Source organism: Salvelinus sp. IW2-2015, linkage group LG24 (genome assembly GCF_002910315.2).
Source record: "Salvelinus sp. IW2-2015 linkage group LG24, ASM291031v2, whole genome shotgun sequence".
NCBI classification, from domain to species: Eukaryota; Metazoa; Chordata; class Actinopteri; order Salmoniformes; family Salmonidae; genus Salvelinus; species Salvelinus sp. IW2-2015.
In genome coordinates this window covers 7,428,006-7,446,310 of record NC_036864.1, presented here as the reverse complement: position 1 = coordinate 7,446,310, position 18,305 = coordinate 7,428,006, and the positions used below count along the sequence as shown (strand labels likewise).

The 18,305-nt window shown below is 42.8% G+C and overlaps 1 protein-coding gene across 1 annotated transcript; it reads right to left on the bottom strand.

The window, feature by feature from the left end:
* Window positions 1–4,400: 4,400 nt before the first annotated feature.
* LOC111951406 (patatin-like phospholipase domain-containing protein 2) lies at window positions 4,401–17,844 on the bottom strand. The gene is made up of 9 exons (XM_023969474.3): window positions 17,451–17,844; window positions 15,772–16,004; window positions 15,399–15,464; window positions 8,973–9,182; window positions 7,560–7,620; window positions 7,176–7,364; window positions 6,840–6,972; window positions 6,184–6,303; window positions 4,401–6,058 (listed from the first exon to the last, which is right to left on the bottom strand). Exons 1-9 carry the CDS (start codon window positions 17,635–17,637, stop codon window positions 5,827–5,829), a joined length of 1,431 nt encoding a protein of 476 aa, XP_023825242.1. The 5' UTR covers window positions 17,638–17,844; the 3' UTR covers window positions 4,401–5,826.
* Between the last annotated feature and the right edge of the window lie 461 nt (window positions 17,845–18,305).

The following is an 18,305-nucleotide window of genomic DNA, read 5'->3' as shown; positions in this document are numbered from 1 at the left end:
CAGATCCTCTCTCCTCTCCTCGTCTGAGGAGGAGGAAGATTTAGAGTATCGTTACAGTAGGCTTATGTAGACAAATTGTATCTGTGATCGTACGCTATCCATTTATGTTTTTTGTATGCTATTTTAATATATGAAATTAACCAATGATATCAGGCCACACGTGGCCATGATTACAGACACCTGTGTGTGTCTTTTGACACTATTTAAATGAGTCATCTCACAGTGCTTGTCATTATACCCTGATGAAGACAGCTTGTCTGTCGAAACGTTGGACATAAATATTTTTGCATCTGAGTCCTAGAGTGTGCAGCCTCCTTTATTTTTTTTAAGTGTTCTACTCCGCTAGCCAGCACCTCGCCTAAATTGGTGTGCGTTTCTTTCGCTTCTAAAGAGATTCATAGACACAGAACCCTGCAGGGGAGTGAAAGAGATAAGAGACCTGTCAGACATACCACTATAAAGCAACTTGGGGAGTGGAAAATTACTGCTGAGCCTTAGAAAACACTGGAACTATTGTCTCTCCTGCAAGTTTGGTATAACTGTATATGCATGGGCTTGGTCTCATGAGTAGAAGGTGTTGACGTAGGCAGTTACATCACTAGGGGTTGACTGCAAGCATATTAAAGCAACTTGGAACCTTTCCTATTTTGCAGAACTTACTCGGAAACATGCGTGCTATGTTCCCGTTGTTAACTTCTGTCTGCAATTGCATTAATAAAGGTTTTTGATTGATTTACTTAAAGATATTTTCTGATTGCTGATTTCACCAATAAGCAAATATTTGACAAGGAACAAGGAACCTACCCCAACACTTGAAACAAAGTGTATTGCGTAAACATTGGAATCGATTTTTCCATACTCCAATCATACGCTCGTGCGGATATGAGCTCTGTTGTATCTTTGCTGCTCACCTGTTGTGGGATTTATGTATGGCGTGAATAAAAAGTTACTCTGACCATATCCACTGTCACCARGTAGTAGTCCACTGTGTTGTCCTCTCTGAAACTGAGCACACAATGAAGAGTTGAGAAAAATCCTTRAATCGTGAGTTGCACCTTTCCAACGGGCAACAATGTTTGAAAAYTCTAAATTAAGAGTGCATACACCCTGAACATTGATGGAAAAMCAGTTCTTATGGTTMCTGTACTCCTCAGTCAGCATCAAGAGTTGATGGACACTTGATGGGAACATGACATCAATCTATACAGCCAATCACTCCTGGGAAGTGCCCATATTCATAGAATAGCACTTTATAGTTGGCTTGGTCAGTAGTATCAGGAAACTTGATRTAAAGACTCCTCAGCTCACAAATGGCCCTGCAGACGTTGAACTACTCTACACACAATTGCTTCTCTGGAACCACACAAATCACCAGTTTCACGATGAAAGATTCYAGATGCCAAAAACCTCAAAGTGATCAGAACTTGGAGAGAATTGGGTAAAGGCCTTCCTCTTTGAGACARAGAGGAAAGTCTAGGCTCAAGCAAAGATATTATCTCCAATGCATTTTATTTGTACATACGAAGGCGGTCTCGAAAAGCTATCTCATCAAAGTMATTTAATGGATTACTCCTATCCACAAGTACTCATCTGGTTACTTGCATGCAYTATTACTCTGTRGTGCATGTTGGTCTTCATTTAGATATTCCAAWTAGTACATGTTCCCTCACAAAAGGTACTAAGCAGAAGTTAAACCTGCCTCTTTGAAGGATTAATTTAAACTTCAATTTAGTCCTTAGAGTAGCTCTAATCCTCCATCTTGCAATCGGCTTAGTTTAATCCAGAACAGGCTAAATCTACGACTATTTTACGATAAATCTGTGCAAGTCGCTTTGAGTTAAGACAGCTCAAAGAGGCATTTTAGTCTGGGACTAAGTAGGCTTAAGCCTTGTCTGTGAAACCGGGCCCATAGATGGTTTAATGAGAGATCACCTCATGTTGAGCCGGTGCTCAATGTTGGTTGCAATTGACCCAATGTTTTCAGTTTTCACTTCCACAAAGAAAGTACAACAATATACAGTACATACTGTGGCAATATTGAAAACACGTATATACAGTTTCCATAATGATGAGGCACCACAATAGGATTTTAACAGTTACAGYATATTTAAACACAGAATGTCACATCATACATTTTGTTTGTGCTTTATGTTATTAAGATAAGGGCCATCTGTGCAATAACAACAGTAAAGGATAAAAGGAACAAGTAGGCAGAGGTTTTCAGTGTAACACATACAGTACCAGTCAAAAGTCTGGACACACCTACTCATTCAAGGGTTTTTCTTTATTTTTACTATTTTCTACATTGTAGAATATTAGTGAAGATATCAAAACTATGAAATAACACATATGGAATCATGTAGTAACCAAAAAAGTGTTAAACAAATCAAATATTTTATATTTGATTCTTCAATGTAGCCACCCTTTGCCTTGATGACAGCATTGCACACTCTTGGCATTCGCTCAACCAGCTTCATGAGGTTGTCACCTGGAATGCCTTTCCAACAGTCTTGAAGGAGTTCCTACATATGCTGAGCACTTGTTGGCTGCTTTTCCTTCACTTTGCGGTCCAACTCATACCAAACCATCTCAATTACTGCTGCCAATGACTGGAACGAACTACAAAAATCTCTGAAACTGGAAACACTTATCTCCCTCACTAGCTTTAAGCACCAGCTGTCAGAGCAGCTCATAGATTACTGCACCTGTACATAGCCCATCTATAATTTAGCCCAAACAACTACCTCTTTACCTACTGTATTTATTTATTTAAATTTTGCTCCTTTGCACCCCATTATTTCTATCTCTACTTTGCACTTTCTTCCACTGCAAACCAACCATTCCANCTGTGGGTATTCTTTTTCACTGCTAAAACAGTACAGACAATGTGTGAGCAGGCACCTTCTGGGTACAATATATGCTTGTGCTTTGTTAAATATTAGTCAGGGACCATACCATTCTGCAGAATGTTCTTGTATTTGATTTTGACCTGCTGCCATGTCCGTTTTGGCCCGTTCATGTTTAATCTACACACACACACACACACACACACACACACACACACACATTTAATGGAGTCACACTGCAAAAAATTACTTGGTATTTTTGTCTTGTTTTCAGTAAAAATATCAAAAAATTTATCATAGCTTTATACAGTGTGATGGAGTTACTTTACACAATTTCACTCATATCTGCAGTGCATTTCAATTAAAAATTGAACCGTTTCATAATTACAGTACAACTGCATTTTTGGAGATGTGAATTAAATATTTGAATTGTAATTGTGATGTTTCAGCGGAGCGGTGAGTGTGTAATTGTGCACTACTTACGCATTCAGGCGGTCTGCAATACTTTGCCACGCTTTTTCTCTTTGCTTTATCACTGTGGCGGTGTTGCCTTTCTTCTTAATTATATATTTTACCTCCTCGTATGCCTCCATGAGGATTTGTGCTTCCGACGGGGAAAAGTAYGCGGCTCTAGTTGCCATGGTAAATCAGTTAATCTGTGATCTGTGGCGGGGTCTATTTGAGTGAGCCGTGAGCGCGCACCTATCCAGGATTGGTTTCACCTGGCTTAATGAATCCGTGTCTGCTCATCCTGGCTTGGTCTTTGTGCAACCAATTAAGCCTGGACGCACATGTTTTGGCTTCATTGAGCTCAGCTGAGTCATTTATCCCGGATGTCTTAATTCTACTTTTGTGCAACAGGCCCCTGGTTAAATAAAGGTGAAATAAATAAATAAATAAAAATTGGGTTGAGGTCAGGTGATTGTGGAAGCCAGGTCATCTGATGCAGCACTCCTCCACTCTCCTTCTTGGTCAAATATCCCTTACATAGCCTGGAGGTGTGTTTTGGGTCATTGTCCTGTTGAAAAACAAATGATAGTCCCACTAAGTGCGAACCAGATGGGATGGCGTATCGCTGCAGAATGCTGTGGTAGCAATACTGGTTAAATGTGTCTTGAACTCTAAATAAATCACAGAGTGGCACCAGCAAAGCACCCCCACACCATCACACCACCTCCTCCATGCTTCACGGTGGGAACCACACATGCAGAGATCATCAGTTCACCTACTCTGCGTCTCACAAAGACACGGGATTGGAACCAAAAATGTCTAATTTGGACTCATCAGACCAAAGGATAGATTTCCACCGATCTAATGTCCACTGCTCGCAAGTCTCTTCTTATTATTGGTATCCTTTAGTAGTGATTTCTTTGCAGCAATTCAACCATGAAGGCCTGATTCATGCAGTCTCCTCTGAACAGTTGATGTTGAGATGTGTCGGTTACTTGAACTCTGAAGCATTTAATTATAAATATTATAGTTTAATGTAAACCTCAACTAGTATACAATTTTTATGATTTATGGACAAATTACAGCAACATATTTTGTGTTTTATTCATATGAAATTAGGTTTTCCTAAATATATAAAATAAAATAAAAATGACCTGAGAATTTAATCCGAAAGCATTTCAGTAAAGAGAATTTGGGGTAAAAAATTTACAAAATTCTGGCGAAAATGTCAAATGGATTTAAAATAAGACACTTTCCCAAAAACTAGACATCTTAGTCCTCTGAATGATAGTTGATTTTGCAGATGCAACATGGTTTTGTAACTCAATTTTCTACATACATTTTAAAACAGTTTTCATGTAAATGACCCATTTGAAGATGCCATATAAAAATTGTGAATCCTATGCACCTAAAGTTATTGTGCAAAAGCAATAGTCAACATTAAGAGAAGTTCTGAAAGGAACTTTCAAGAATATTGTGATTCAAATGTCTTGACATCACAGCTCATCACAGTAGTTCATAGTTCATTTCAAGGGTTCTGTCTAATAGTAGTCAGGAAAACACACAGCTCATAGTCAAGGAAGTCAACAGTCCGTTAGGAATGAATGCTACATTTAAATGAACACACGTAGGTAGGTACTGTAGCAAAGGAGGCTGCTGAGGGGAGAACACCTCATAATAATGTCTGGAACAGAAAACACATGGAAACCATGTTTTTGATACCATTCCACTTCCGCCATTACCATGAGCCCATCTCCCCAATTAAGGTGCTACCAACCTCCTGTGTACTGTAGGTAGGTGGCAGAGGAGGCTGGTGGGAGGAGCTATAGGAGGACAGGCTCATTGTAATGGCTGGAATGGAAGAAATGGAACAGAGTCAAACGTGGTTTCCATATGTTTAAAAAAATATCTTATTTACAATGACAGCCTACTGGGGAACAGTGGGTTAACTGCCTTTTTCAGGGGCATAACGACAGATTTTGACCTTGTCAGCTCGGGGATTCAATCCAGCAACATTTCGGTGTCTGGCCCAAAGCTCTAACCACTAGGCTACCTGCCACCCCTGTTTGATGTGGTTGATACCGTTCCATTTATTCTATTCCAGCCATTACAATGAGYCGGTCCTCCTATAGCTCCTTCCACCAGCCTCCTCTGGTAGGTAGGTAGGTATAGTTGTAGTGACAACAAGTTATCCGGAAAATCTAGACATAGTTAGTTATAAAATGTATAATTTCAAAAAATAATTCACTTGCAGACGTCTTTGGTGGTGAGCTGGTAAATTGTTTTACAATGTGTACTGTAGTATAAAATATGATTGGTGGAGTGATCAAAATACATGATTATTGTGTCTATAGCAACAGTTCTGGATCCCAAAGCTATTCAATCACATGACCATCATTTGTCCATCCCAAACCACCCTTCACAGTTCCTATAGCCTATAGACAGGCCCTGTGGGAGGGATCTTGAGCTGGACTGTCCTATCATCTTTTAAAACAAAGTCACAGTGTCCTCTCATTGGTGGATGGGACTGTCAGTCAGTCTCGTCCTGCGAGCCAACAAAGAAGCAGATCTGTCGTGGGGAGGGGCTGGGCATGAGGGGGCTGGTGCGGCGGTGGGAAGAGGGGGCGGTGGGGATGTTCCAGTATTGGCTTTGGAGGTCAAGAGCAGAGAGAGCGAACCCGGAGAGATGACCGTTTCTCTCCCTGTGTCCGTCACTGTCCAGGGGTAGGGGCAGGCTCATGCAATTCCTCAGGGAACCATCACTGCAAAAAGAAAAACACACAAGGCCATTAGACTTTATTCATACTGTATGACAGACACCCAAATCTACAAGTAGACTCCATCCATCCATAATATAACCCAGTAGTAGTAACTCCATGTCTCTCACCTGGTTATGTCTGCTGKTGCTCCTCTCCAGGTCTGTCTGTACACGCTCCCAGCCACATCCCCAGCCACCCCAGCTAGCCAACGCATATCTGCAGGCACCTCTGGGATCCACTCCACAAACCTGGAGTACATGAGAGGGACAAGAAGGGTCAATGTACTGTGATGTACCACCAAGTGGGGGGGCCAGTTCTCAACAATTCCTGTGGTCGATTGACTTGCCAACTAGGTGGAGTCCCTGTGCAGCACATTCAAATTRWTTGTATTTAGTAGGAAACCTGTTTGTATTCCTAGTCTGTTTGCGTTCACAGTGTTATTTGGTTGTTGTGGTGGGCTAGTGACTACTTTAAAGACTACTTTGTTGTCAGTGGTTGCTGTCAGGGCTAGTTTGAAGGTATTGGCTGCTGTATGCTAAAGGCTAGTTATGCTAAAGGMTAGTTATGCTAAAGGATAGTTATGCTAAAGGATAGTTATGCTAAAGGATAGTTATGCTAAAGGATAATTATGCTAAAGGCTAGTTCAGGGCTTTTTAGAAGCTGACTTGTTAGCATTAATGTTGTCATTGGTTGCTGTTTGAGCTACTGTGACTGCTTTGAGTTCATTGAGGGCTTCTTAGTTTGTGGTAGGTAGCACTAGTAGTGGTATAGGATGTAGACTTACCTCTTGCCCACTGAGTAGGCTGATACCACAGGTAGTGTGCAGGGCAGGAGCATGTAGGAGGCCACTCTGACCGGCAGCATCTCGGACACCTGAGCATACAGACCCGGCTTCTGCTGGCACGCCTCACAGAACACTACAGTCATAGAGACCCAATATGTCACACTTCGCTGACACGGGCACAGCCTCAGATGACTTTCAGATACACACAACAACCACACGTCACTGACAAGAGTGCAGCGACAACACAATGTTAATGTCAGTGTTATAACTAGATAACAACAGTTTCTAACAGCTTTGAGCAGAAAAGATCTGAGTCTAGGTTAACCTCCTATCTACCTTTTTTGATTTGGGTAGGCAGGTTGTCAACAATCTGCTCGTCCAGCCACCAGTGCCGCTTCCTCAGGAGGCGGAGCCGGCGGAGCATCCAGTCCTTAGTGGTTTCCGTGGCGATGGGCTTGCAGCAGCAGGTGTGTATGGCTTCTGATAGGTTGGGGCCGGCAGTCGGACACTCCAGCTTCAGCAGATCTGACATCATAAACAATACATTCATCATCTTTGTAACACAGCATCAAAATATTACCCCATAAATAAGTGCTGGTTTACTCCATACTTCATGTTGAACACTGTACATCATTGATGCTCACTGCATGTACTGTATATCACAGTAGCTTATGATCTTAGCACAGCCCACTATTACTGTCAAAGGCAAGTAATACTCACGGTTCTCCTCAAGAAAGCGAAGGGCGTCCTTGTAGCCACTCTGGCATATCTCTGCCATGACCTGTCAAAGAAAACACATAGATCATACCGATTGAGGTAGGGGATCATATGCAAGAGGTCAATTGAATAAATATAAGACATACTCATAATCAAATCACAGGATCATTGGGACTCAGATATACCCACCCACACACGATACAGAGCATGATCTCACATTATGTAATTAGTTATAACTATCACTACCATTGACTGATTAGCAATCATGTTATCGCTGACAGTTAACAACCGTATTAAACAAGTACAGCTGTTTATAACCACATAAAACAGAGGGGAATGACTAATATCAGCCAGAACCCTCCTGTGCAACAGGCTCCTTTATTTTTGAATGGACAACAATCCAGGAAGTGTTTGACTAGGGGTTAAAGGTCAACGTGGCAGAGTTCTTTCTGTTCTCTGGCTACTCCTTATTCTGTATTCCTACAAGAACAAAGCAACAGGGAGAGAGGTATCTGGACAGCTAGCTTCACAGTGGCACTACATATGTGTGAATTTAGTCAGGGTAGGTTAAACACTATTACACGTGAGGGAAAAGGTAGGGTGGAGTCTTCTATGTGTGTGTCCGTGCATGCCATGTGTAAACACTATGTCAAAGGTGGCAGAGTCAAGTGAAACACACACTTCCTTTTCTAAGTAGGGCCTCTGCACATGGCTCTGTCGGTGGGATTGGGTTTAATCCCCAAATTCCAGTTACAACATTCCAGGTACACATGAAGGGRAAAGACGGTGGCAGATCTTGGATTGCAGCAGCAATAATAACAGAGCGAAAACTGAACCAAGAGACACAGACCAACCTCAAAGAGGGCAAAGTTCACCTGACGCTAAAAGTTGACTCCCATGTTATTATCCAGACACTGAAGAAGAATGTGCAATACAGGAAATGTAATTCAACAAGGACAGAAGCCAATAATGTCCTGCCAGTATTGATCACTGTGTAGTTAGGGAGGAACAGGGGAGGGCAAAGTTCAGATAGGAAGTATGGGGGGTAAGGGTAGGAGTCCAAAGAGGAGACAGGGTAAGGTGTTAAATGGGGGAGTTGGGGTTATATAATCAGGGAATAGGATAGTGGAAGTTCAGGGGCCCAGTCTCCCATACCAGACTACTACGCTCTCCTACAGAAATGTATAGAATGTTTAGACTATTTCAAGGGTACCTAAATAAGGATTTCATAACACATAACCCATACATAAGGCTTCTATTTACAAGTAGTCATAAACAACCCATCTGATGAATGGGACTAAGGGGCATCCTGATCCTCTATCCTACCTTTGGGAACAGGGCCTACATAAGGACTTCATAACACATTCCCAGGGCCATGCATAACGCATTGGTAAGCAGTCATAGCGGTCGACCTACCTTGGGTTCTGGGGGGAACAGGGCATTGCTGAGGCGGTACATATTGTCCAGGTTAATCTGGATGGAGGTGTTRGTGAAGCGCAGCTCGTGGAAGTTGAAGGAGGTGTCCCGTGGACAGATGTCGCTCTCGCCGGAGAACGGAGAGATGCTGATGGTGTTCTTCAGCTCTGACTGAGGAAGGTTGTCACTGATTCCCCCATCCACGTAACGCTACAGAGAGAAGAGGGGGGAGACAGGGAGGAGGGAAAGAGAGAGAAAAAGTGAGAATAATTGGGTGTTTTTGGACCCATGCACAACTATAAACAAGCCGTATCTGTTTGACTATTTCCAAGACCACAGCCTTTCCACAGAACCACACCCCAGGCATACTGTAGTCCGGACGTCTCAGGGCTGACAGAGATGACTGTTCTAAATCTCTATTTATATATTATAAATATTTGTTGTTGACTTCCTCTGCCTATCTTCTGCTAAAAAATATGTAATTTATGACCCAACTCGGTTATCACTGAAATCTAATATGATACGAAACAACATTTTCAAGGAAACATTCCCCTCTTGAGGGCATATTAGGCATGTCAGATTTCCCCTTAGCCAGCTTCTCCACACTGCCAACTCATGACCAAACAATCTGACATTACTATTTGGAGAATTAATCAWTTTTTACACCAGTCTCATGTAATTATCCGATGCAGCTCCATTTCAAGTTCAGATGCTACCCTTTAACATTTCAAAATGAATTCCTAGTTTTCCAGTGTAAAACGCTGAGAACATCTGAGGGGAAAAAAGGATAGCAGTGCCAGTTCCTAAGCATGATCAAGACTCAACTTGGCAGTGAGTTTAGCAAAGAGAGTTCAGGGCTGAGGGCAAAGAATGCACTATATTTCCTTGTTCAGAGTGTCAAAGCCAACCGTTACGAGTCCAGTGATGAAATCTAGTTTAAATGAAACTTCATCACTTTCACAAGAAACTTAAATAAATAGTATGCACATTATTCTGAAAAAGTACATGCTCCGTCAAAAGCAGAAAGTTCAACTTCATGCCCTCAGATATGCTGTTTATAAGTCATTTATGACTGTTCTATATATTTGTCATAATAGACCCAGTGCATACATCTATATATATATAGATGGTGCATACATCTATATAGAGACATGGTGTCACACCCTGATCTGTTTCACCTGTCTTTGTGCTTGTCTACACCCCCCCAGGTGTCGTCCATCTATCCCATTATCCCCTGTGTATTTACACCTGTGTTCTCTGTTTGTCKGTTGCCAGTTTGTTTTGTTCGTAGAACCTACCAGCGTTTTTCCCCTCGCTCCTGTCTTGTCTTAGTCTTGTCTTCCTTTTCTAGTTTTTTCCCGGCTTTGCCCCTTCTGCCTGTCCTGACCCTGAGCTTGCCTGCCGTCCTGTACCTTTGTCCCACTACTCTGGTTTACCGACTTCTGCCTGCCCTGACTCTGAGCCTGCCTGCTGTCCTGTACCTTTGCCCCACAACTCTGGATTACCGAGCTCTGCCTGACCTGACCCTGCCTGCCATCCTGTACCTTTGCCCCTGTTCTTGTAATAAACATTGTTACTTCGACACAGTCTGCATCTGGGTCTTACCTTAAAACATGATAAATGGAGCATACATCTATATAGAGAGATGGGACATAAATATAAATCCAGAGATGGGGCAGAACGCTCCTTCCTGAGTGGTATGACGGCTGCGTGGTCCCATGGTGTTTCTACTTGCGTACTATGTTCGTGTCATATGTCAGYTGTGCAGAGGTGAGGACGGAGTCAAGCGCAGGACACAGAACTGAGTAAAAATAACGTACTTTACTCTGAAAAATAAATCTGCCAAAATAATCCACGCAGGGATAACAAACCCTAACCCTAACACAAACGACTAACACATACCAGGAATAATCACGCACAAAACATCATGGGAACCAGTGGTTAAATAGGGAAATAATAATAACTTAATGGGAACCAGGTGTGTACATTCAAGACATAACAAATGGAAAAAAGAAACATGGATCGGTGGCAGCTAGAAAGYCGGTGACGACGACCGCCGAACGCTGCCCGAACAAGGAGAGGCACCAACTTCGGCGGAAGTCGTGACAGTTTGTACAGATGAACGTGGTACCTTCAGGCGTTTTGAAATTGCTCCCAAGGATGAACCAGACTTGTGGAGGTCTACAATATTTTTTCTGAGGTCTTGGCTGATTTCTTTTGATTTTCCCATGATGTCAAGGAAAGATGCACTGAGTTTGAAGGTAGGCCTTGAAATATATCCACAGGTACACCTCCAATTGACTCAAATTATGTCAATTAGCCTACCAGAAGCTTCTAAAGCCATGACATAATTTTCTGTTTTTTCTGGCACAGTCAACTTAGTGTATGTGAACTTCTGACCCACTGGAATTGTGATACAGTGAATTAAAAGTGAAATAATCTSTCTGTAAACAATTGTTGGAAAAATTACTTGTGTCATGCACAAAGTACAGTTGTGGCCAAAAGTTTTGAGAATGACACAAATATTAATTTTCACAAAGTCTGCTGCCTCAATTTGTATGATGGCAATTTGCATATACTCCAGAATGTTATGAAGAGTGATCAGATGAATTGCAATTAATTGCAAAGTCCCTCTTTGCCATGCAAATTAACTGAATCCCCAAAAAACATTTCCACTGCATTTCAGCCCTGCCACAAAAGGACCAGCTGACATCATGTCAGTGATTCTCTCGTTAACACAGGCGGGAGTGTTGACAGGGACAAGGCTGGAGATCACTCTGCCATGCTGATTGAGTTTGAATAACAGACTGGAAGCTTCAAACGGAGGGTGGTTCTTGTTCTTCCTCTGTCAACCATGGTTACCTGCAAAGAAACACGTGCCGTCATCATTGCTTTGCACAAAAAGGGCTTCACAGGCAAGGATATTGCTGCCAGTAATATTGCACCTAAATCAACCATTTATTTATTGGATCATCAAGAACTTCAAGGAGARYGGTTCAATTGTTGTGAAGAAGGCTTCAGGGCACCCAAGAAAGTCCAGCAAGCGCCAGGACCGTGTCCTAAAGTTGATTCAGCTGCGGGGTCAGGGCCCCCAACAGTACAGAGCTTGCTCAGGAATGGCAGCAGGCAGGTGTGAGTGCATCTGCATGCACAGTGAGGCGAAGACTTTTGGAGGATGGCCTGGTGTCAAGAAGGGCAGCAAAGAAGCCACTTCTCTCCAGGAAAACATCRGAGATAGACTGATATTCTGCAAAAGGTACAGGAATTGGACTGCTGAGGACTGGGGTAAAGTAATTTTCTCTGATGAATCCCCTTTCCGATTGTTTGGGGCATCCGGAAAAAAGCTTGTCCGGAGAAGACAAGGTGAGCGCTACCATCAGTCCTGTGTCATGCCAACAGTAAAGCATCCTGAGACCATTAATGTGTGGGGTTGCTTCTCAGCCAAGGGAGTGGGCTCACTCATAATTTTGCCTAAGAACACAGCCATGAATAAAGAATGGTACCAACACATCCTCCGAGAGCAACTTCTCCCAACCATCCAGGAACAGTTTAGTGACGAACAATGCCTTTTCCAGCATGATGGAGCACCTTGCCACAAGGCAAAGGTGATAACTAAGTGGCTCGGGGAACAAAACATCGATATTTTGGGTCCATGGCCAGGAAACTCCCCAGACCTTAATCCCATTGAGAACTTGTGGTCAATCCTCAAGAGGCGGGTGGACAAACAAAACCCCACAAATTCTGACAAACTCCAAGCATTGATTATGCAAGAATGGGCTGCCATCAGTCAGGATGTGGCCCAGAAGTTAATTGACAGCATGCCAGGGCGGATTGCAGAGGTCTTGAAAAAGAAGGGTCAACACTGCAAATATTGACTCTTTGCATCAACTTCATGTACTTGTATATAAAAGCATTTGACACTTATGAAATGCTTGTAATTATACTTCAGTTGTCACGTTCCTGACCTGTTTTATGTTTATTTTGTATGTGTTTAGTTGGTCAGGGCGTGAGTTGGGGTGGGCATTCTATGTTTTGTGTTTCTATGTTTAGGTCACTTGTAATTAGCCTTATATGGTTCTCAATCAGAGACAGGTGTTTGACGTTTTCCTCTGATTGAGAACCATATATAGGTTGGCTGTTCACACTGTTTGTTTGTGGGTGATTGTCTTCCGTGTCTGTGTATGTTGCACCACACGGGACTGTTTCGTTTGTTCGTTCGTTTGTGTAGTCTATTTCCTGTTCGTGAGTTCTTCGTGTCTTTATGTAAGTTCCATGTTCAGGTTTCGTCTACGTCGTTTTCTTATTTTGTAGTTTGTTGAAGTGTTTTCGGTTTTCGTCTGTACTTTAATAAACTTTATTATGTATTCACAACCCGCTGCATTTTGGTCCTCCGATCCTTCTCTCCTCTCCTCGTCCGAGGAGGAGGAAGAACTAGACATTCGTTACATCAGTACTCCATAGTAACATCTGACAAAAATATCTAAAGACACTGAAGCAGCAAACTTTGTGGAAATTAATATTTGTTTCATTCTCAAAACTTTTGGTCACGACTGTATTTTGAAAGATGAGACGTTGAGGATTATAATAAATGCAGCTTTAATTGTCACAATTGTCACAATTCATAAAACACGTCAACTAGGCCAACGTTTATGATCTCTATTTATTTATTTTTATTTAACCTTTATTTAACCAGGTAGGCTAGTTGAGAACAAGTTCTCATTTGCAACTGCGACCTGGCCAAGATAAAGCATAGCATTTCGACAACACAGAGTTACACATGGAATAAACAAAACATACAGTCAATAATACAGTAGAAAAAAGAAAGAAAAAAGTMTATAAACAGTGAGTGCAAATGAGGTAAGATAAGGGAGTTAAGGCAATAAATAGGCCATGGTGGCGAAGTAATTACAATATAGCAATTAAACACTGGAATGATAGATGTGCAGAAGATGAATGTGAAAGTAGAGATACTGGGGTGCAAAGGAGCAAGATAAATAAATAAATACAGTATGGGGATGAGGTAGATAGATGGGCTGTTTACAGATGGCTATGTACAGGTGCAGTGATCTGTGAGCTGCTCTGACAGGTGGTGATTAAAGCTAGTGAGGGAGATATGAGTCTCCAGCTTCAGTGATTTTTGCAGTTCGTCCCAGTCATTGGCAGCAGAGAACTGGAAGGAAAGGCGACCGAAGGAGGAATTGGCTTTGGGGGTGACCAGTGAGATGTACCTGCTGGAGTGCGTGCTACGGGTGGGTGCTGCTATGGTGACCAGTGAGCTGAGATAACCTAGGTATTTGTAGTTGTCCACGTATTCWWAGTCAGATCCGTCCAGAGTAGTGATGCTGGCCGGGCGGGCAGGTGCAGGCAGTGATCAATTGAATAGCATGCATTTAGTTTTACTTGCATTTAAGAGCAGTTGGAGGCCACGGAAGGAGAGTTGTATGGCATTGAAGCTCGTCTGGAGGTTAGTTAACACAGTGTCCAAAGAGGGGCCAGAAGTATACAGAATGGTGTCGTCTGCGTAGAGGTGGATCAGAGAATCACCAGCAGCAAGAGCGACATCATTGATGTATACAGAGAAGAGAGTCGGCCCGAGAATTGAACCCTGTGGCACCCCCATAGAGAATGCCAGAGGTCCGGACAACAGGCCCTCCGATTTGACACACTGAACTCTATCAGATAAGTAGTTGGTAAACAAGGCGAGGCAATCATTTGAGAAACCAAGGCTGTCGAGTCTGCCAATAAGAATGTGGTGATTGACAGAGTCGAAAGCCTTGGCCAGGTTGATGAATACGGCTRCACAGTAATGTCTCTTATCGATGGCGGTTATGATGTCGTTTAGGACCTTGAGCGTGGCTGAGGTGCACCCATGACCAGCTCTGAAACCGGATTGCATAGCGGAGAAGGTGCGGTGGGATTCGAAATGGTCGGTAATCTGTTTGTTAACTTGGCTTTCGAAGACCTTAGAAAGNGGGAGGAGGAGTTTGAACAGGGGGTGGAGGAGTTTCAACAGGATATCTAAATAGCTATCTGTGAACCTGACACACCCGGCAATAGGACACACTAACTATAACCTATATTTATTGAACAATCTAGTGTGTTCCGCCTGTGTTCTATGGATGTATAATTTGGCACTGAGCCAGGGACATGCCCAGATAGCAGCTATATGCCCTCAATGATAACAAGAGCAGATAGCAGTGAAATATACTAGAGAAAAAGTGACATACACGCAAACAGAAAAACAAAACATTGTGCTACGCTTGAACCTATAGCCTCCTTATGACTCTGACCTGAGCAATAAAGGCATTAGAGACGAGACCATAATAAACCCAGTCTAACATCTGCTGCTTTTTCTTAGAAACAAGGAAACCGTGTTCAAGGAAACGTAAAGAAAGCAGTTGAGGCATTAGGGCCTTGGGCACGTACCACTCCTTGGAAGGATGGGGGGATCAGACCACAGTATATGGGGATGAAACAGCTACACACCAGTGCCTGTAGACACATCAGAGAGAGAGAGATGTTACACAGTCCAACTCAGTTTACACTACATACAACTAATGTAAACAGTCAATGGCAAGGCCAGTAGCTGAAAGGACAAATATGTATGGGATATGTATGGGATATAGAAAAACTCAAGTACTCATGGGTGTTCAGGGCACATATTCACAATGCGTTTTATAGTATGAGTACTGATCTAGGATCAGGTGCCACCTCCTTATCCAACGGATCCTAGATCAGTACTCCTACTCGGATATGTTTTGTGAATAGCAGCCCAGGTGGGTTGAGTGGGGACACTCACCTGGATGAGCTCCTCCTTGGACTTGAACTCGGACACAATKACGTTTTGTCCATCAGACACGCGAGTGAGTGACACACACAGCCTCCCGGAGGCAAGTGTGTGTGCATCGGTGGGCAGGTCACGCTCCAGCCCCGACCTGATGACCTTGACCAGGTTGAAGGAGGGGTGGAGGGGACCCAGGTTACGCTTCCGGGCCTCCTTGGCTGTCTCGATCACATCCTCACAGCACTTAGCTAGAGGAGGGGAGAGACGGAGAGACAGTATGTCAAGGCCTTCCATTGGGAGGAATTGGATGTTTTTTATTCAAAGGAAGATTGATTCTCAAGGGAACTAAACAGTGATCTGTAGCTCACAAAAAAAACTTAATCCACTGGTTTAATTTATTTACTGCCCTGCACCTGTACTGAGCATTTTAATTAATTATATGAAGAGTGCCTTGGTCCTCCTTTCTTTTTGATGACCAATTCACCCCTTTTCCCAAAGAGCACCTTCTATCTACCAAAATGTACTATTGTGTACCTTAGTAGCGCTTCCCTTCCTCCTCTTTCTACTAGTTATGTGTGTTCATCTTATCTACACTTGGATGGAATGGATGGAATGGATCTGAAGACTATTATACACACAGACAGAATTCCAGTAAAGAAAATCAAGTGATTAGAAAAATACTGAGGTAGTCTTATCTGGCTGAAATAAGGATGTTACTCATACTATCAGTGGAACACATTGGAGTCACTGAGTGACAGTGAAACTCTGAGGTCATGAAACTCTGAGGTCATGAACAGTAACCTATATCTTCCTTCTGCCAATTTTCACAACAATCCAGTACTTTCTTTTGACTCTTAATGACGCCTTTATTGACTGTTCACTCGATTTTTATCCCTCTATTACTCTTTCAATCTCTCACCCTCTTTAACTCTCKCTCTCTCTCATTTAGATAGGACACAACTGGGACACTTACTAAGTTCCCCAGTCATTCATCTCTTCACTATAAGGTTATTGGGTTTAAAAGACAGTGAAAGAGGCATGGTATCACACAGAGACTCAGCTAAGAGTTTTCTATGTCACGTTCTATGTCAAGCTGGGGCATGTTTGCTCTTAATCATGATTGTGTTTCCCCTTTGTCAGCGAGATCAATCAGTAACATTGGGAGGCCTCTGATCCAGAGGAACAATAGGTCAATAGTCCTATAACTGACCCGGATGGCATTTATCAATGGTGTGACATGATCAATGAGTGGAAGGCTACCATATTTATACACAGGCAGCCATTTTGGCTCTGACCATGTAATTATGTCATTATTAATAATTAGTAGTTTATTACATGAAAATAATACATGCCATTTAGCAGATTTATCCAAAGAGACTTACAGTCATGTGTGAATACATTTTGTTTCTGTGTGGACCCGGGAATTGAACCCACTACCCTGGCGTCAAAAGCACCATGCTCTACACTGAGCTACAAAGGAGCCCCAGTATTACCACCTATCATTTACATAAGAGCAAAGCTTAAAGCATTGTTGAACTAATTTTCCCCATGTATCAAGGCCACAAGTGATTATTCTTTAAAGGTAATTTAGTTGCTAATCTAAAATTGCTACTTTTGCGTAAAAGTCCCCATCCAGGCACTCGATTACAGGGTGCGGTGAACTCAAGGGGCCAGTGCAGGGTACTGTAGCCTACCTATGGATGCCTGGCTGGCGAGCACCGTGGCGGTTAGGGCACCGGCGGAAGCCCCGTAGATCTTGGTGGCACCTTTGATGAGGTAAGGCGCTTGTTCCAACAGGCAACTGGCCACTCCGATGTGATAGATCCCCAGGAACCCGCAGCCGGCAAACGACAGATTCCATTCCTTCGTTAGGTCGAACATCCCGGGTGGACAGTCCTTGGCGAGGACCTAGAAGTTTGGGTAATGCGCTTGTAATAATGACTCCAAAATGTTACCCTTGGCGTCTTTGACAAGTTCCCTTCATTACTGAATGTCAACAACAGTTTCCGAAAGAGGACGGCTCAAACTAGTACACACTACTCAGTCTACTCCTCKTGAGTAACGTACAAAGCGACAGTTATGTATTGAGAATCGCCGGAGCGCTGACTTGCCATGATCTTACGGATACTAGAACAGGGCAGGTCTGGCCAATCCGCATAAGGAGGCTGTGTCTTATTTTAGGTGGAGGCACGCCCCCACATTCTGCATCGGTAACACATGAGTGCGATGCAATCCATTCATGTCTATTCTATTCTAATATATTACATTCAAATCTATATTTGTTTCACCTACCTGCTATTACTGTGACAAGTCGAACTTTATTATTAATAGATTTGAGCCTATAGGCTAGCACCCGGATCAAACATGGAGCATTTTATAGGCTCCTGATGCCATTCAAGTATATTGAAAAACCTAATCTGTTGATTTGATCTTCCAAGAACAACAGGCATACCTGCATCATCTTGAATGCTTCATGTATGCTTGAAGGCATTCCTATTCCGGCTACAGAGACTAGTGAGCACGCGCATACCCCGCCACAGCGAACTGGT